The sequence below is a fragment of the Pteropus vampyrus genome, unplaced genomic scaffold (genome assembly GCF_000151845.1).
Source record: "Pteropus vampyrus isolate Shadow unplaced genomic scaffold, Pvam_2.0 Scaffold68, whole genome shotgun sequence".
Lineage (NCBI taxonomy): Eukaryota > Metazoa > Chordata > Mammalia > Chiroptera > Pteropodidae > Pteropus > Pteropus vampyrus.
Genome location: NW_011888849.1, coordinates 3,575,691 through 3,597,065, shown reverse-complemented (window position 1 = coordinate 3,597,065; position 21,375 = coordinate 3,575,691). Strand labels below are relative to the sequence as shown.

At 35.0% G+C, this 21,375-nt stretch overlaps 1 protein-coding gene across 3 annotated transcripts in view; it reads left to right on the top strand.

Annotated features, from left to right (window-relative positions):
• KIF20B (kinesin family member 20B) overlaps positions 1–12,606 on the top strand; it is a 70,004-nt gene extending 57,398 nt beyond the window's left edge. For 2 of the 3 annotated variants that reach the window (XM_011361593.2, XM_011361592.2), the window contains exons 26-32: positions 1,540–1,719; positions 2,693–2,803; positions 4,667–4,864; positions 7,079–7,174; positions 7,604–7,754; positions 11,082–11,224; positions 12,364–12,606. In XM_011361593.2, the coding sequence (XP_011359895.1) occupies positions 1,540–1,719; positions 2,693–2,803; positions 4,667–4,864; positions 7,079–7,174; positions 7,604–7,754; positions 11,082–11,224; positions 12,364–12,441 (957 nt within the window). In that variant the 3' untranslated portion in view covers positions 12,442–12,606. Of the gene's footprint in view, positions 1–1,539; positions 1,720–2,692; positions 2,804–4,666; positions 4,865–7,078; positions 7,175–7,603; positions 7,755–9,977; positions 10,065–11,081; positions 11,225–12,363 lie in introns of those variants that run through there. The other variant, XR_002780746.1, reaches the window with a different exon arrangement.
• The last annotated feature ends 8,769 nt before the right edge of the window (positions 12,607–21,375 follow it).

Genomic DNA, 21,375 nt, shown 5'->3' with positions numbered 1-21,375 from the left:
ATGAGATTAGAGTTGGGGTTTATTTTCTTTTCACTTGGCTATTCAATTGTTCCAGCACCCTTTGTTGAAAAGACTGTCCTTTCCTCCATCAAATTTCTGTGGTATTATTGTAGAATGTCAATTGACCATATATTTGTGGACCTTCCTTTGTTCCACTGATCTCTATTCTTACACCAATATCACACAGTCTTGATTATTATGGTAGAATTGAAAGGACATGGTATGATTCCTCCTACTTTGTTTTTCATTTTCAAAATAATTTTGATTGTCCCAGATCATTCGCATTTCTATATTCCAACTCTTAGAATCAGCTTTTCCATTTCTTTAACACACATGCACACACACCTGCCTGAATTTTGATTGAAATTTCCTTGATGCTTACAAGAAGAAAATTCTGAAATGTTCTGAATTAAAATTACAGCTGCCAGAGAGTGAGAGAAAGTGATAGAACAGTTAGCCTCTTAATAATAGCTATAGGCCAGCTCTGACAAAAGACAGCTCACATTTTTGTATATCTTTTGAAATTTAGGATTAATTTCCAGGTGGCTATTTCCACGATTATCCAAAAGAAAATAGCCAGATGCCATCGAACCTCAGGAGTTTCTACTTCTTATTTACACGTGAACTTTCCAACCCGTTGCTCATAGCTAATCCACAGGAGCTGACACTTCTTCCTCATAGACTCTATGCTTATCCCCGAGCTGGCCCCACTTCAGCTTCTCCCACTTGCTTTGTGTATAGCTAATGTAAATTCTTTCAGAATGCCCCCGCTCCCCCTCCCTCCTCCTGCCCCACACTACATACACACACTTGATTTATAAAAACACTCGACTTCTAGACTGTGGACATGCTTTCTTTTCACTTGGCCATGCTGCTAGTGGTTCAGACTTCATGCCCTAGGACCAGGTCTTTCTTGCTAGCAGTGGTCTAATAAACCCTTTCTTCTAAAAAGTCTTATAGCTGTTTTGTTTAACAGCTCTATAGATTACTTAGGAAGAATTGACATCTTAACAATATTGAGTCTTTTGACCCTTGAACAGATTATCTCTCCATTTATTTGAGTGTTCTTTAATTTCTTTCAGCAATGTTTTTATAGTTTTTTCATGTTTAGGTCTTGCACATATTTTTTTTAATTTAGCACTGTTTCATGATTTTTAAACCTATTTTTAATGGCGTTTTTTATTTTCCTTTCTCTATTGTTGCTATTAGTTTTGTTATTTGTTTTACTGTAATTTTATCCTCTTATTTCCCAAATATTGGGGGAAATGCTAATATTTGTTTGAGTTATAATTTTTATTGAGAGAAGTGACCAGTAAACTGACTTTTGGAATGAGGTGGCCACGTGGATGTTAAAATATATATAAAGGCATTATGTATTTTGTTTTGCATGTACAGTAAATACTTTATCTAGACTATACTATGTAATCTGTTATATATCATGTTCACAGTTGTATTTGTGTTATAATAAAAATTTCAAAAAATTTTTAGATACATAATGTTTCAAGATTTATTTTTACATTTTCTCTATTTCCTTGTTAGGAAATACTTACAGCACAGCTGGCAGAGAAAGATAATAATCTTCAAAAGTGGCGAGAAGAACGGGATCAACTGGTTGCAGCTTTAGAAATACAGCTGAAAGCACTGGTCTCCAGTAACTTACAGAAAGATAATGAAATTGAACAATTACAAAAAAAGATCACAGCAGAGGCCTCTAAAATAGTCAGTAGAAACTTATTTTTTCTATGCCTTTTTTAAAATTGAAAATAGAAAAATTTCAGAATTATTTGATTAATTCCTAAAGGCTAAAAAAGTAAGTTTTGGTAGACCAGAGAAGAATCAGAGTTTGAAAAATTATTTGGATATTTTTCACGAATTTTGAGTTTTTGGAATTTATCATTATGATTGGTTCAGAGATAATAATGTCTTCTAAATAGAGTTGTGAAAATTAATTGCGAGCATTTGTAAAACAATTAGCACAGTTTTCCCCACAGTGAAAGTATATGCTATTATCTCCTCATTATGATTTCAGTAGAATCTTATTTATAAGGCAATAATGGGTCGGTGACATAAGATATGCATTTGACTTTTGATTTTGATAGCTGTAATGAGAAGGCCCACGTTGGAATTTATCAGGTTTAAAAATGTAATCTGATACTTCTTTATAGATCCCTGAAGCAGGGTTTAGGAATAGAACATACCCTGTGACTGAGAAAGTAGGATAACACTACTGTGCAGTAAGAAAAGTGTTAGTTGTCATTGTGGTCTTTTCTACTCTAATGCATCTCCAAGACTCCTTTAGTTTTTTAAAATTGCGTTATCAGAGTTCAAATTCCAGCTCAGCACAGACACCTCTAGTTCTCTCTTTCCTTACCTGGAAAGTAGGAATAATGATTCTTGACATATCTAACTCAGAGTTACATTGAAAGTAAAATAAGTCAATATATGTAAAACACCTTGGAAGTTGAATGTAATCTTTTACATTTTCCTTATATCAGACTCAGAAAAGGCTGGAAAGTTTCTTGAGTCTCTAAGGATGAAAGAGAGGAGCAAGGAAAGTTACATGGTCACTGAAGATGTGTTTGATTACTTCCTCTATTTAATCCACCCAAATCTTGATTTTATATTCTTAGGTGAAGTGTTTTAATCTACTTCTGTTACAGTGGCTTGTTGCTCTAATATTTCTTTACTTTAGGAAAAAGAAATTATGAATATCAAGCCCAGACATACAAGTTCAACGGATCCTGGCAGAGTTAAAACTGAACCACAGTCAATGAGTTTTGAAATTTCCAAGAATGAAGTAGAGGTGGGCATTTGGTAACATAGTACGCTTTTTTACCCTCTTTACCAATCACCATTAATTACCAAATAACACATGGAAGTATAATTTAATCAATTGTAGGTACCTTGCTATACAGTTATCTACATGTGTTCTCAGCTGTGAGAAGAAAAACTAGAGGCTTTTGAGGAGAGGTGAAATTCTTTTAGGAGATTATTAGGTCTCCAAATATTAACCTCTCAAAGTGATATTGATCTCAAACAACAAATCTGTTAATTTAAACTGGTTGGTCAGAAATAAGAAATCCCATAGAAGATAAAATACACATGATTATGTACTCTTATGAAGTCCCTTTAATTAGCATCTATTAAATAATATATTTTTTTGAAATCATACCCATTTAATAACTGTCAGCAAATCTCACTAACTCATAATGAATTTCCTTAATTTGTGGTGGGCATAGGTTTCTGTGAATAACTTTGGATAATACAGAGTTTCTCAGATTACACATGAAATAAATAAATAATTCTAAGTCACTTAAAGCTTTGAAGATAAAATTACTTAAAAAATTTTTTTTAACACATTTATTAGGATTAGTGTTGGGAACCTTGCTAAATGCTGCGAATACAAACATAAATAAGACATGATCGCCATCCTCAAGAAGTAAAGAATCTAGTAAGACACATGCATAAATGACTGCCTTATTTAACTTTACCTTATGGGCAAGTGTTAGGAAGAGATTGCTAAGAAGAAACACTGCCTGAAGATAATACCGTGAATTTTGCCTGAATGGTAGTGGATGTGGATTAGAGAAAGTAATGTCATCCTGGGTCTTAAAGGTGAATAGAATTTTACCAAGCAGATAACAGGAAGAGAGGACATTTTAATCTGGAGAACTAACAAGCCATTTCTTTTCTCTTGGCCTTTGCTTGATAGTTTTTGGTTGAGTTTCAAATAATTAGCATTGACCTTGGAGACTAATACAAATCATCATAGAAAGGATTAATTCTTAATTGCACAGTCACATGTGGAACATTTATTCTTTTATAAATTTATGCTGTCCTAAAACCTCCTGATTTCCTATTGAGAATTCCAGCAGTTTTTGTATATTTCACAGTTTTGGAAAATGGTGTTTTTAGGCCATTTTGTGTATTTTTCTTGCCTTCATGAAATCAGTATGCTCAACTGGGTTGAAAATCCAAAATGATTTATTCACATAGCTGATAATTGATTCTGGGAGCTCAACTGGACATATATGTGGCCTCTCCCTGTGGCTTGGATTCCTTACAGCACAGTGGCTAGATCCTGAGCTGGGGCATTTTGAGGGTGAGTGTCCCATAAATTAGTGTTCCAAGAGCACAGGGTGGAAGTTCAAAGGCTTCTTATGATTGAGCCTCAGAAGAACCATGATGTTACTTCCACCACATCCTGCTGGTCATGGATATCATTAAGGCCAGCCCAGATTCAAAGAAGATGAATAAAACTCAGTGGGAAGAGTAGCAAAGAATTTGCAGCAAACTTTATAATCCATTTACAAACTAGGTACTTATTAAAATTTCTAGACCCTTTCCTTGGAGAGTTCTGATATAGGAGGTTTGTGGTAAGGTCCAAGAATCTTCTAAACAAATTCTCTAGATAATTATTATGCTCATACAAGTTTGGGAAATACTGATCTCTAAGTTTCTCTTGATTTTAACATACCATGTTATAAACCTGGAGAGGTTAGATGGTAACTCAGTCTCTCTGTCCTTGTCTGGCGAATTTGACCCAAGCACACTTTTTATCTTTTCCAATTCATTGTCTTTAAAATGTATTTGAGAGTAAATTCCTTGCAATTTATAAATTCATATTCTACAAATTAGATTTTTTTCCTTTTTAATTCTGTTGTAGGATGAATCTGTAGTCCTTGACTCTTGTGAAGTGTCAACAGAAAATAATCAAACTACTCGATTTCCAAAACCTGAGTTAGAGATTCAGTTTACACCTTTACGGCCAAACAAAATGGCAGTGAAACACCCTGGTTGTGCCTTACCTGTGACAGTTAAGATTGCCAAGGCTCGGAAGAGGAAGAGTAATGAAATGGAAGAGGTAAATGCTTAACCAATGAGTGAATATAACAAGCAAACATTATTATCATTATATATAGTTTTATAGTAAAGTGTTTTACACTGCCCTCGTGTTCATAAGCACTGCAGAGACCAACATCATAATTTATGGCATATTCTTACTCTTTAAGAATATCACTATAGTTTAGTAGTCTTCAAACAAAAAGCTTATGTATAGATATTAAAATATATAGCTTATCCCTTACTTCAGTGAGGTTGTGTTAGGTCAAATGATGGTGAGTTTTATTGGGGAGCTATTTCAGTATACCTGTCTGTTCAGACTTAGCCACGTCCGCTCCCATGGAAGAGAAAAATGGTTGATAAAGAAATTATAGAAATTGAAACACTAACTTGGTTGAGTATAATCTTTGTTATTTAACTAAAATCTTAGGTCTCAATGGTCATAACTGGTACCTTTTAGAAGAGAAATTCTTTTTCTAATAGCCAGTATATTAAAATTCGGACCTCTATTTAGTGATAGGGTAAAAACTATTTACTTCTTACTGCAGCTTTCTGATTGTAGGGTTATCAAGCCTTCTACCATACCACATAAACTTTCTGATCCTCAGTTTCTTTGTTTTGGAAATAAAGGAGTAGATATAATATGTTTAAAATGCTTAGTTTTTTCTCCATGTATCGTAGATACATAATAAATGGTAATATTTATTTTCATAGTTACTTGTTTTAAGTTTAGACCTAAATATTAACTCTCCAGCACAATAACTTTATCTCCAACATTTTTTTTTACTTCTTTAAAGAGTAGTATATTTTCAAGCTGGTGGAAGAGCAGAAATAGTATTAACCATATTCCTGAGGCTCTCTGTCAGGTAATAAATATGCTAAATGAATATTATTTAGTATATTTTCTGCTATACTTAGAACATCTTTAGAGATTGTTTTGTAGAGCCTTAGTTAACTTATTCTATAGTTAATTTACATTTAATACATTTTAATATACCAAGTATTTTATCATCTATGTTGACTTTTCCTTGATTATTTTTTTAAGGGAAAAGTAAAATTTACTGTGTACTCACAGGGTTAAATACAATTATTTTATTCATTTTACTGTTGTTATATATTCCCCATGTGTATTTCAGAATAGATATACAAATGGTTGTATGGTAAATCAGTTAAAAATTTTAACTGATTTTGCTAGCTCTTCACTGCTGTAATAAACTGAGTATTGTAAGGTCCCTGTGAAAATCATGTATACAGTGCTATATTCTACTCCAGTGAAGACACCAAAGAGCTCTTTATTGAACACTACAAGTGTGATGGGGTTGTACTTTCTTCGTTTGCTTCCCATGATTGCCATCTGTCTTTCCCTTTTAAAGAGAAGCCTGCTGTTTATGACTTCTGCTTTGTAACTTGAATTCTGGTCTTTTCTCTGCTTCTCCTTTTTTTCCCTTTTATGCTTATAATCTTTGATAGAAGTAGAATTTGTACCAGTTCACTTCTGTTAGTATACTACAGAAGGCTTTTCCTATGATGTCATGCCTATTTATAGGGAAGAGAGAGTAAGTTTCTTAATTTTCACATTTTACCTATGCTTATATTAAAGATTTTGTTTGTTTTTTTTATTTTGATTTCAGTGCTGCCAAATTTCAATTAGAGGTCTTAGACAGATACTTTCAGGATTTGGGAGTTGAGGAAAGCACAGGTATATTACTGTGCTTTATTTTATTTTGTTTTATTGGTGCCTTCTTTTAAAGATAGGGTTCAAATAAAAGTTGTTATCCCTTCTATCTCTTATTTAGCTCTCTTATAATTTCATTATTTATGGTATGTGTGAAAAATTCATACCTTCAATCATTTCTCAGTATATATGTTTATTAAATCACCACATTGTACAACTTAAACTTATATATGTTATATCTCAGTAATATCTCAGTAAAGATGGAAAAAAATTCATACTTTCAATCAGGATTTTGCAACTTCAACACGATTGATATTTTGTACTAGCTACCTCTTTCTTTTGGAAGGCTGTCCTGTGCAGTATAGAGGTGTTTAGCAGCATTCTGGCATCTATCTACTCACTAGTTGCCAATAAAATGCCCCTCCCCCAGCAATGACAGCCAACAATGTCTCTAGACATTGCCAGTGTCCCCTAGGGTCAGAATTGCCCCTGGTTAAGAACCATTTTCTTTCTTAAAATATTGTCAAGAAGTTAACCAGTGCTGAAATGTATTATTTTTAGGACTTGGTGAAATGTGAGAATAAGAAGAATGCTACACCCAGAACTAAGTCCCCTGTTTCAGAGCAGAGAAATTCTTCTGTCAAAAAAGAACAAAAGGTTTGTCTTTTAATTTGCCTAAAATTGACCATTTTTGTATAACTTATATTTATAAAGTAGAATATGAAAATAAAGATGTCAAATTTCATTATTGATTATCCAGAAATCCAGTTTCGTCCGGTTATAACTCACTTTTTTAATAGTTATAACTCATTTATTTTCCATTACTCATTCATCTAATTCACCTTAGAATATAAACTTTAGCATTAGGCCAGCAGCAGGCAGTTCTTGATGTGTTCACTTCTGACTTAGCATGTGCCTATTACACTCATTTTGACATCCTCTGGCCCTTTTGTCCCTTTCATATACTTAGTCCCATGTTTCCTGCCTGAGAATTCATAACCTTTGGCCTCTTTAATTCACCCATGGCTATTACTATTGCTTTCTAACATTCCTCATCAATAATTACAAAAAATGTTTGTTTATTAGGGGTTCACACGTTCATCATCTCAGAAGACATATTCTTTACGGAGTCAGGCATCTGCAATTAATATAAACTTGGCCCCCAAGAAAAAAGAAGGAACGCTACAGAAATTTGGAGACTTCTTACAACATTCTCCAATAATTCTTCAATCAAAAGGTTTGCAGAAAATTAATTAAATGACCTTTCATGTTAGATATAGGGTGTTTTCTAATATCTGATTGGTATGGAAACTCAACAACAGTGATTATTTCAGGTAGACATTGTCCTCTGTTAGGTACTGTGGGAGGAAACATGGAAGAATGATAGGCCTAGGTGTTCACTTTTTAGTAGAGAAAGACCTATATTTAATAAGTAATTGATCCAGAGCCGGCTGCTTAATACAGTTATAGAGATACAAGCAAAGTGCTGTGGTAGTATTGGAGGGAAGCAAGCTATTCTGATTAGGAGGCTTTGGGAAGATTTTACGGAAGAGGTAGGATTTAACTGGATATTGAAACGTTGGCAGGATTATACCTTCCAGAGATATCACTGTTAGTATCATGGTATATATTCTATTAATGTTTTTTTCTATGCATAGATAAACATTACCTATTCATATATAATATCTCAAAAACATACTTCTATAAATGTCTATTGAGTTTAATTGCTTAATGCTTTTTTCTTCATAATAGCCATATTAATACCTGTGTATTAATATATGCTCAGATATACACTCTATACATGTGTGTGTGTATATATATATATATATATATATATATATATAAACAAACACATACATATATATGTATACACATGCATACATATACACATACATATATATGTATACACATGCATCTACCTTAGGGAACAGTTTTAACATAGGAAGAGTATAGGGAATGTGCAGGCAATTCCAGATACCTGTATGCATCTGGTATGTAGAATGTGAAGAGATTGGGGGAAGGGGCTGGTAGAGGAGCAGGTTTTCATGAGATTACTTGAGTGGTAGCAATGAGATAAATTGGAGACTAGAAGTGAGGAGCATAGGGAGGGAAAGGAACTATCAACAGAGACAGTTGAATTGAGTCAGATAGGTTGTATAAAAATACTTTCTGTAAAAACTTAACCACAGAGGTTTTCACACTTTCTTGGTTCATAGTGCCCTTAGTAACTCAGTCATTTTTTTCAGTGTGCTTCTGCACATAAAGAGACATCTATAATAGTTCCATCCATTAGTATTTAAGGCCAGACAACCACTGAAAATTCAGTTTCTGAAAATCCTGGTTGCAAAGATACATCATCATCAAAAGGAATGCAATATTACTTTGAAACTAAACGAACTATTGTCACTGTGAATATCCAGAGCAGGCTGTTTAATGTAGTTATAGAGATTGGTAGACTTGTGCTCCTGTGAGTTTGCTACAGCCTGTCTCAGTGCACAGTTTGGGAACTGCAGTCCTACCAGACACATTTGTATATATTTTTCAAAATATATATATATATTTTAAAGGGATAGTTTGTACAAGCATAGAAATAATCTGGAGGGACAAATAGCAAACTGTTAAATGTGTAAATTTGGAAAAGCAGGACTTATTATTTTAGATTCTTTTGTATTAGATTCAATTGTATTGACTATCACTTATATAGTAAAAGGAAATTTGTTTTCAAGGAAAGGGAGTTACCCATATGATAATTGACTCCCTTACTTAAGATTGACTCAGCTCCTTTAGAGCTTCTCTACCTATATACCTGGTGTAGACTTTTTGTAAATTTATTTCTAGGAACATAAGATATTCCTACTTTGGATTGTAACTATAATGCATGCCTGTTGTTGATCACTTGGAAATATAGGGGGAAAAAAAACAAGATTAATTCTGACAACCAGTTAATTAACTATTTGATATCACTGGTCTTCCTTTTGCCTGTTTCCTATCCATTCAGTACATGGCAGACAAAGTGATCTTTTCAGAGGGCAAACTGGATTATTTAAGCTATAATTTTTTGTTTTCTTGCCATCTTTTTCACTAGAATATAAGCTCCACAAGTGAAATGTCTGTCCAGTTCACGTCCTCAGCTCTTAGAATAGTGGCTGATACATAGTAGTGGGGAGTTTGGTTGCACCAGGCCAGAATCTTGTGTGATTTTATTCAGACTGACCATAGTCAACTACAAAGGCTTTACCTGTTAGGCCTCACTGAGGAAGGCTGCCCTCCCCGCACCAGACTTGGTACACAGCCAATGCATTTCAGTCTCTGAAGTGAGTTAGGCCAAGGATTCGGGCCCCTGGCCAACTGTGCTCTTATACATACCTGCATTCCCAGCCTAGCCACCTTTATTTGGAGCCTCTTTATTGGGGGCCTTTGTCAGAGAACTTCCTCAGGATCCTCTGCCTTCTCATGACAGGGAAGTGGAGGGAACCTTGAAGATACCTTTCTACACTCTAACTCTACTTTTCGACCCTGGCCCTTCCTCCTGGCCTCCAACTTCAAGGTCCGTAAAACTGAGAATGCATGAGCCTTTTTGTCTAGGGTTCCCTTGGCAATGAGATGACCCTCCCTTGTGTGCTGATCCACATGACCTGGACTGCATGCCATTCCATGGGGAAGTACAGACAAGGGGGTGTGTGAGAGTTGGGCTTTCTCAAGTTTAGCTTCTTGCTTATTCTATTGCTGTAAGTGGTTAAAGGCTGAGTGTTACTTTCATTTTGGCTTGTGTCAGTTGGCTACTCTGACATCTGGCAGCTCAGCTCTCCCAAGCTCAGCTCAGCCTTTGACACATAGATCCTCAATTTAGCATATTTCCTTAAATGTTTTTTCTATTTTAAAAAATATGTAGTTGCTATCATGTATATCGATTTTCTATCCAGAAGTTTTCCCAAATGGAAGTATGTTTTCCATTAAAACCAATATGTGTCTGTTGAAAAAAATAAAACGAATGTACAAATAAATTTAAAAATTCATTTTCCACTGACCAGAAGCAACCAACTGTTAACAGTTTGCTCTCTTTGACTGTGTGTGTGTGTGTGTGTGTGTGTGTGTGTGTGTGAACTATAAGTAAAGGACTCAAAATTACAAACTACCTTTAGTTAATATTCGTTTGGACATCTTTACGTGAGAGTACTGAACTAGATCTACCACTTTATTTTTAATGCCTCATGGCCCACTGTATGTGGATCCCACATTTTTGTTTAACATAGCATAAACCTCTTTCAAGTCATTAAAGACACCCGAGTTTTACTGATGGTATTTAATTTACCACACCTTTTCACTATTTGAACTCTAGTCAAATGATATATTATTTATTTGCTTTTATTGTTTTTGCTCTTAGTTATTATTTCATGCATTTATTAGGTATTTCACTTTTTTCTTTTTGAATTGTCTATTCATGTACTTTCACCATTTATAAATTACAATGCTTTTGTTTTTAATTTGGTATATTTATTAAGGATTTTAAACTTTTGTAGTTAGAAAATTATTTCAGGACTTAATTAATATTTTTTTTTCATAGCAAAGAAGATAATTGAAACAATGAGCTCTTCGAAGCTCTCAAATGTAGAAGTAAGTAAAGAAAATGTATCTCGACCAAAGCGGGCCAAACGGAAATTATACACAAATGAAATTTCATCTCCTATTGATATATCTGGCCAAGTGGTAAGCTACTGTTTCAGTTTTCTTAAAAGTAAAATTGTTCATGTTCTTTTTAATTCTGAAGTATTTATAACAATTCAGATTTTATAATTGAATTTTTATTCTTCAGATCAAATCTCTTAAAACATGCTTTAAACGTTTTACTTTTGGTATCAGATGTGTTAAATTCATAGTAATTAAATGTAAATGCTACATTAATGGATTCAGATCTCATGCATTGATATAAATCCATCAGTAATTTTAATTCCATCAATAGAATTATCATTATTTAGTAATTTATTTGCTCCTAACATCTATTTTTCTTATATTTATCACAAGAGTTGTACACATCTGCGCCTAAGTGTGCCTGGTAAAAATATAGAATTGACATTCAGTCATTTCCTCCCATTTTTCCTCTAAGCCTTACAGATTCTATTAAGAAAAGACTGTAGTTTGTCACCCTGACTCTATGACTCATTCTCCTCACTCAGAGCAGGCTGTGCTATTACAGGGAAAGTTCTAATTTTCTTTCATGCTTACATTTGCCTAGTGGATAAAAGTGAAAATAGAAAAGTAATTAAAGGAAAAGCCTTTAACAGGAAGTGGCCAAGAAAAATCAGGGAACAGTCTTTTTGCAATAGTAGCTATTAGATATAAGATAGACACTTAAAGACAAGTGGTAAAGATTTGGGGTCAATTAGGACATGCTTTTGGAAGTACTATTCTGTAGTCACTTTTCACCATCTGTCTGATTAGTACATAATTTCCTCACTTGCCTGAAATGATTCCCTTTTTAGTTGCAATATAATGCTCTTTCTACTTTCTAAGTTGTTATATACTTGTTGCTGTGAAAGATCATTTCTTAAAAATTATTTGAGTCACGTGTTTCCAAATATGTCAGTAGTTATTTCAAACTGTGTATGTCCTGAATTTAATACAGAATGTAGATTATTTTAATTTAGAATTATTTAGTGTTGAAAGAATCTTTTACAAAATCTATTACTGTAGGTGTGCTTATTTTATAGAAGATAGTGTACCTATAGTCCAAGAGGACAAAAAATATAATGTACTTGTTATATTAATTAGTAAGCACATGAACATATCTTTCTAATTATAAATAAGATTTTATTTTTATTAAAAAATTTCAAAATTGTTAATTTCAGATTTTAATGGACCGTAAAGTGAAGGAAAGTGATCATCAGATTCTCAAACGACGACTTCGAACTAAAACAGCCAAATAAATCACTATGGAGAATGTTTTAATACAAATTTTATATTCATAATCATTGTAACTTACATCCTGACTTTAAAGATAGTTGTATATATTATGGCATCAAATCCCTCTGTATTGCTGTTTTATACATTGCATAATTTTAATTCAATAAAGAAAATAATTCAACCATTTATTTACTTGCCTACTTTTCTAAAGCTTTTTGTAATAGCTTCTTTTTAAACTGTATGTATTCTGTTATCCCAGGCATGGGATCAGTGAAGATCCTAGGAAAGATGGTATTAATTTTGTTTGTTTTCTATACATAGATGGCATGGATCAGGTATTTGGTTTACATTTATTTAACAATGCCTTATGAGTTGTTTTTACTCTGTGAGGAAATACAGATGATTTTACATATCTGTTTGGAGTATAGCTGAGATCCAGGGTATAAGTGCGTACAGATCTCCTGTCGCCAAATACGTACAGTGGTTCCCCCTTAGCCACAGTTTTGCTTTGCTTGGTTTCAGTTACCCAGGTCAACCGTGGTCCAAAAATATTAAGTCAGAAGTTCCAGAAATAAACCATTGATAAGTTTTAAAGTGTGTACCATTCTGAGTAGTGTCACTGTCCTACCCTGAGTAGTGTCACTGTCCTGCCCTGTCCACCCTCCATCGCACCCCATCTCACCCAGACATGAATCATTCTTTCCATCATATTCACACTGTATACGCTACCCACCCATTAGTCACTTAGTAGCCACTTAGTTATCAGATCGAAACTTGTGGAATCACAGTGCTCGTGTTCAAATAACCTTCATTCTATTTAATAATGGCCCCAAAATACAAGAGTTGTGATACAGGCACTTCAGATATGCCAAAGAGAAGACATAAAGCTCCTTCTTTAAGTGAAAGGGTAAAAGTTTTGATTTACTAGAAGAAGAAAAAAAATTGTATGCTGAAGTTGCTGAGATCTACGGTAAGAATAGATCTATTAGTGAAATTATGAAGAAGGAAAGAAAATTTCTAGTTTTGCTGTCACACTTCAAACTGCAAAAATTTCAGCCACAGTATCTGTCTGATAAATTGCTTAAATTAGTTAAAATGGAAAAGGCATTAAATTTGTGGCAGACAAAACAGAAAACGTGTTCCAATTGACAGCAGCCTGTTGCACCAGAAAGTATTGAGCCTGTACAAAGACTAAATTTAGCAAGGGATCTGAAATGAGTGACCACATTCACATAACTTTTATTACAGTACAATGTTATAATCGTTCTATTTTATTATTAGTTATTGCTAATCTCTTACTGTGCCTAATTTATAAATTAAACTTTATCATAGGTATGTATGTAGAGGAAAAAAAAGTACAGAGTTTGGTTCTTACTATCTGTGGTTTCAGGCATCCACTGGGACTTCTGTATGCACATAATTTAGAAAAGAATGTCTTATTTTTTATGCTCTAATAGAGTTGGCTTTCTGATTTTTCCAGGACATAGACGATCAGAAGCAGAAAATTAGGAAGAGGAGATAGCATCTAGCAGCCAAAAAACACATAGCTAGAAAAGGTAGAATTTTAGACCTGGAGGGACCTTTAGGAATGCATTTTCTTCATTTTATATATGAGAAACTGAGACCTATAAAGTTTACTTTCTCAAGGTCATACAGCAAGGTAAATTGAGCTTTGGTTTAAAAAAAAACAATAAGCAAAAAAACAAAGAGGCCTCAATTAGTGTCAACTGGGGCCTTTTAATCTACAAGCATGCTTTTATCTAAAAGCTTAAATGTTTCATTGGATTTCTGTTTACTTTATCATAATCATGGCCCTAAGTCAGGAAGAAAAGCTATCTTTAGTTTCTTGTTTAGGAGACACAATACCATATTTAGGGAAAACTATCAAAATAATTAAAATGTAACCTCTTAAAGCACTAAAATGCTTTTATTATACTACCTGGTTTCAATCAAAAGACATAGGGTGGCTAAATGGATAAGAAAACAAGACCCTTACATATGCTTCCCACAAGAAACTCACTTCAGATCGAAAGGCACACACTAACTTAAAGGGTTGGGAAAAGATATTTCATGAAAATGGAAATAGAGCTGGGGTAGCATACTTATATCAGAAAAAACAGACTTTCAGACAAAGGCTAGAACAAGAGACAAGCACCCAGTTATCCCACTTTTGGGTATTTATCCAAACGAACCCAAAACACTATTTCAAAGGGACATGTGAATCCATATGTTCATTGCAGCATTATTTACAAGGGCCAAGGTATGAAAGCAACCTAAGTATCCATCAGTGTATAAATAAAGAAGAGGTGGTACACATGTACAATGGAATATTAGTCATGAAATCTTGCCATCTGCAACAACATGGATGGACTTAGAGGGTATTGTGTTGAGTAAGTAAGACAGACCAATGCCATATGATTTCACTTGAACAAAATAAAACAGAAACTCAGATACAGAACATTTTGACAGTTGCCAGATAGGTGGTGGGGGGCGGGGAGGCAGTGAAAAATGGGAAGGAACTGAGAGATAGAAATTGGTAGTTACAAAATAGTTATGGGGATGTAAAGTACAGCATAAGGAATAGAGTCAATAATATAACTATGGTGTCAGATGGGTACTAGATTTATTGACACTTTGTAAATTGTATAAATGTCTAATTACTATGTGGTATGCCTGAAACTAATATTGTATGCCAACTGTAACTGAAATTTTTTTAAAGGAGGAAGAGAAGGAATGGGGAGAAGCAGTATATTGAAGAGGTGTTAAAACTATATTAAAACCAAAATATAAAGACAAAACAAAAATTTTAAAAAGTTTTAAACATGTATTAAAAACAAAACAAAAAAAACAGTGTGTTACTGATCCCCCAAACAAACCAATAGTCCAGTGAATCAGAATTGAGTACCCACAAACACATGCAGGCATGGGCACGCGTGCACAGAGTTCAGGTATGTGTTGTGACTTAACTAACGACCCTTGCCTCCCTTAGTTTATGACCCACAGAGTAGTCAGAGTGATTCCTTAAAGTTGTAAGTCACATTATGCCTTCTTCGTGCTCAAAATGTTCCAGTGGCTTCTCAACACACTCCAAATAAAATCCAAAGTCCCCGGCATGCCCTAGAAGGCCTTCCATACTCTGGTACTTGTTACCTCCAACCTTATCTTTGAACACCTTCTCCTTTGCTCACTTAGCTCCAGCCACCTCTATGTCGATCCTTTAACATACCAATCTGAGGAAACTTGCTGCTTCCTAGGCCTAAACTACAGTCCCCGCCATGTAGCCTTATGGCTCAATTCAGGTCTTTAAAAAATGCTAATGCTTAGCCTCTTGTATTATCACTCCACATATCCTTTATTTCGAGACTCTTTATCTTTAGACGACCATTTTAAAATTTCTTTGGCAGTGAATTACCACGAATAACCACATCAAATGTCATTGAGATAAAATATGTACATGGATTGTTGGTCAAAGTTAAAACTAATTTTCAAAATTTTTAATAGAAAACAAAACAAATGAGATTTAAAATGTTTTCTCAGATAACACATGATGTGAGAACTTTAAGAAAAGATACATATTGATCTAGTAGACCAGGGGTCTATTTATTAAACCACAGCCATACCTTTTATTTACATATTATGTTTAGTTGCATGTGGTTGTGAGGACTAAAATATTTATCATCTGGCTCTATACAGAAAAAAGCTTGTCAGGCCTTCTTGCACTAGACAATCCAACATAGATATGCCAGCAGAACTGTCTTCCTTTTTATACCAATAATGTATGTGTCATGATGAAAACAGCCATTATCAGGGGGAATTAGTTTGAGAAGCTTTTTAAAAAGAGCGTGACCAGTTTGAATTATTTGTCTTCATTTGAATGTCTTCTAGAATATATAAAAAGTAATAAAGTAAATATCTTCCATGCTACATGCATAAGAGCTTCTTGTATCTATGCCTTTGATATATATCTTCCTCAAGATTATCAGTTATATGTTTAACAAGTGCATATTAAATAAATCTGTAATTAGTTGAAAATAAAGATAAACTGAGAAAGAAGTAGATCTTGGGAAAGTAAGTTTAAAATATTTTTAAAAACACTTTATTTGTAAATAACAAAGATGACAGAAAAGATGCAAGAATAAGAATATTACATGGAATATTCACATAATCTTTACCCAGATTCTCCTATTGTTTTTTTAGATTTATTGAGGTATAGTCGACAATTCTAAGATATTTACAGTTTACAAAGTGATCATTTGCTATAAGTATACATTGTGAAAGGATTCCTCTCTTGCTCCCATTAAGTTAATTAACACATCCATCTCATGTATTTACCCTTTTTTGTGTGTGAGAATATTTATATTCTACTAGCAAATTTCAATTATACAATATGGTGTTATTCAGCAAATAAGTTTTAATAAGATGAAGGGAAAACCAGGGTCTGAGTGGCCACCTAAAATACTCCAGGGCCCTATGTTCTTAGACGTGTGTTGACACTCATGGGAAGAAGGCATACCCACTTTACTAGGTTCTTGAGGAAATTAAATGAGAAAATATTTAACAAAGTTGTCTGTAAACATCTAAGTTATCAAAATCAGACTGAAACGACTTGACAGTTTTGCCTAGGGATCAGTCTGAGTGTGTGTGTGTGTGTGTGTGTGTGTGTGTGCGCGCGCGTGTGTGAGAGCACATTCTACCTCATCGTAGGGAAAGTCACACAGGAAGTAATTTAGATTTAGGTTTCTTATATACTTAGCACCTGCTTGATGATTTTCCCTCCGGAAGTTGTAAAAAGGCCTCTAGAAGATGACAGAATTTACCTCTGTAAATAGCTCTTTTTTCTTCAGCAATATTAGAGGAGGAATGATTGTCCAGTATTCACTGATTTAGAGCTTCTAACTCAGTGGTTCTTGACCCTAATAGCACATTAAAATTATCTACAGGTCTTTTAAAAGAATACCGATGCCTGGACCTATTCTAGACCTGAATGAGTTAGTCTGGAGAGGTCCCTGGGTACTGGATTTGTTAACAAGTACCATTGGTGATCCTAAAGTGCAGCAGGTCCTTACTGCTGACATTGCAAAGGTAAGATTGTCCACCAGATGGAGCCAAAGCACTTCTCCGTGGAAAAGGCTCTACACAAAACCCTGACTTTACAGCTGCAGCAACTCCAATTTATGTAATGTACCAAGCCGGGCAAACGTGTGGGAAGATGGGTAAAATTATCTTTGGTACTGTTGCTTGCCAACCAAAGTATTCTTACCACCACTGGAGAAAATTCCAGGAACTAATTTAAAAAATAATGTGGCTAAAAATATCTTATTCACCCAATTACCTGAACTAGCATCTAGAAATATTTCCAATCCTTTTCCTAGCTCACTTTGATAAAATAGACCATATAAAAAAGGAGGGTAATATTGCTCATATATGATAGAGTGGGTGTTTTTAACGTAAGACTGCTCCAAGAATAATGCAAATAGAAATCAACATCAGCACAAGTAAATTAGCTTAAGATTCGCTCGCAAGGTTTTAGGAAAGATGTAGATATAATAACACAACTTAGATTTATTTTTAAGTCTGAAGTACTTGATTGGCAGCTCCCAACTCTCATTGCTCCTATCTCTTGCCTAGCTGTATCATAGAAGCTGTAAAAGCTGCAAGATTGATCTCTGACCCTTTGTTGTGGAGATGGTCAGTTAGATGTAGGTAAAAACGATTGGGGTGGGCTTCCATTCCAGAATAAAATGACAAAAAAAAAAAAAATTATTTTCTTCTTTCCACTCACTCCCCTGCCTCTATCTTTAGGGGACATGAAACTTGGAAGTGGAGCAACCATCATTGTCCATGAGCTGACAAGTATGAGGACAAAGCCAGGATGGCAGAGAGGACAGGCAGGAGAAGCCTGCATCTTGCTGGGTCCCTCTGGGAAGCTACTGTGCTAGTCAGGGATTGCCTAGCTCTTAACTTTTTATGGGAGTGAAAAGGTTTCCTATGATCTGCAGATGAATTTATTCCTAACCGATTCATTGCTGAAAAGTTAATATATTAGCCCATAGACGTAAATATATTTATCATATTGACCTTAGACATTTTCTCCTCTGGTTATTATTTTTTTAACTTTTTTTGTTTAAATAAGCCCTGTGGGCTTTAGACAAAACTAGGAATTTAGAAGCTCAAATTCCAATTTTGGTTGTTATTTCTAAAAAAGCATATATTAAATGTCTAATTGCAAATATCAGGCCATCTACCAAGCATTCCTGTCCTAACCACATTTTCCAAACCAAAAAACATAGTTTGACATATCTCCTGGTTACAAGGTGAATATTTTCAATAGAATGAGGCTAGAAAATCAGACTGTCCCGTCACCCTATCTGACACAGCCTGTGATTATTTCACGGTACATACCAGGTCAAAGCACACAGACTCCGCTGGGGCCAAACACAAAGACAACAGAATAGAAACAATAAGCCAAATAGCAACCAACAACAACATTTGTATCACACAGGCCTAATTTGATCTTAAGGGTAGACAATACACAAAGGTATCTAATTGGAAAAAGCACTGGAAAAGAGTAAGATTTCTACATTTTGATTAAGCAGAGTGGCAATTTGCAATTCAATAGCCAGGATAGTCAGGATAATTGCTATTCTATGGTTGAGCTCAGGAGGATTTTGAGGAAAAGGATTTCACAGAGTTCAGGGGCTGTCTAAAGAAAGAGCTTGGGAGGGCTGAGTTGGCGAAATAGGGAGGAAGATATGATTGCATAACATGTTTCCTTGGAAAAGTCACAAAGGCAGAGCTGGGCCCTCCCTCGGGCACAGCATAGAAATATGTTATACGTCAGCTCTGTGAGCTGCCCCGGGAACACTGATGGTGGACTTCTAGAAGGCAAAGGTAATGGACCAGGAGTAGGAGGAAGTAAGTCTCTTTAAGTGTTGATTGAACTCCATTAGGGCTGCTCCTGATGCTCTTCTCACTTTCACGATTTTATCACATGCTGGTTAACTCTCAAATCTTTATCTCCAAACCTAATCTCTCCCCAAGTTTCAGACTCATTTCCAGCTGCCTCCAGGTTATCTACACTTGGATATTTGCAGTCATTTCAAACTTACCACATCCCAAAAAGAACTTATTATAGTGTATTTTCTTCCATTATCTTCCCTTTCTCTTTCTGTATTTTTCAATAATTATGTATTTATTATTCATCTTTATTAAGGTATAAGTCACGAAACTGTAAGATATTCAAAGTGTATAATGTGATGATTCAATCTACATATTCATTGTGAAAGGATTGATTTCCCCCATCAGGTTAATGAATACGTCTATCACCTCACGTATTTACCTTCTTTGGGGAGGGGCATGAGAACATTTAAGTTCTATTTTCTTAGCAATTTTCAATCCAGTGATATCAACTATAGCCAGCATCTTATACATTAGATTCTCAGACTTTGTTTATCTTACAACTTAAGGTTTGTACACTGTTCCCAGGTTCTTCCTATCTCCCTATTTCTCTCCCCCGCCCCCGACAATCACTCTTTTATTCTTTCTAGGAGTTCAATTTTTTTTTTTTTTAGGCTCCACATATATGTGACGCCATGCAGTACTTGGTATTTGTCTTCTCTTTGAGAACTACTTACTGATGCTGACTCTGTGCCACTCCCGGTGCTGGTGCTGGTGAGACAGGATACACAAAACCGGACATGGTCCTCCCCACACTATGTTTTCAATCTAGAGGGGCAGACTAACCAAGCAAGCTCACAAATCATTGTGTATTTCAACCTGCGATGATGAAGAGGTGGACACAGGGTGTTATTTGAGAGTAAACAGGGGAACTTCATATCTAATTAGACAGAATATTACCCACCTGGTCACTTAGATTAGAAAAATGGACATCACCTTTTCTTTCCCTCTCTTACCATTGAAGGGGGCCACAGTTTTGCCATCTTGAAGCTGCCTTTTTGGGATATTGATTTTAAGTTGTTTATTAAGAAATAAGACACAGAAAGAAACTGTTAACTCTCTCCCTTCCTGCCTAAGAGATTCAGATGAAAAGGCCTACTTCAGGAAGAAAATCTTAGTATGTTCATCTTAGCCTAATTTGAATTAAGTATGATAAATTAGAGGGTGTCAGGCTGGGGCCTGTTAGCTAGATGCTCACTGTGTCCCATTGTTTCTGTGTGGCCTAGCAAGAATTTGCCCATCAGGCGTGTTCCCCTCTTCTTCAACTACCTGTAAATCACCCATTCTCAATTCCTACCACTCTTTTCTCTTTTGTCCAAAATGTCATATATACCCAAAGTTGTCTCACTATCTTTGGAATTCTCATGCTTATGTGAATTCTCCATGCACATGTATTAAAATTTGATTTTCTTCTGTTAATCTGTCTCTGTTAATTTGATTAGGCCATCTAGAAGAACTTAGAGGGTGGGAGGAAAACTGTTAATTGTTTTTGCCCCCACACCATTTATATACAACCAACCAGTGTGTCTTGCCTATTTGACCTGCTAAATATTTCTCAAGCCCATCTCCTCTTTCTCTTTCTCAGCACCCTAGTTAAGGTGGCCTCCATCTTCTATAAGGACCACGTGTTACTCTCTGATAGGATTTTCACACTTTCTCCCTTGCCATTCATTCCCCCCTGGACCCCTCTAGATAGCTTTATCCAAAACCTGTATCTGACCATGTTACTTTCCTGCCTAAGGCTTTTCTAGTGGTTTTCCATTTTAGGTGGTAAAGTTAGATCAGATTTTTAATCTCACAGTCATTTTTTTTTCCCCTTGAAATTCGCCCTTGAGCAACACTGAACTGTTCACAGTTCCTGAGCATACTATGGCATTTCATGCCTCTGAGTCTTTGATCACACTGTCCTGCCTCTGTGGTTCCACCTCACCATCTCATCTTTGTCTAACTTCCGGTTTGCTTCTGTCCCACATGACCCTCCTGTTTTCTTAGTTATTTAT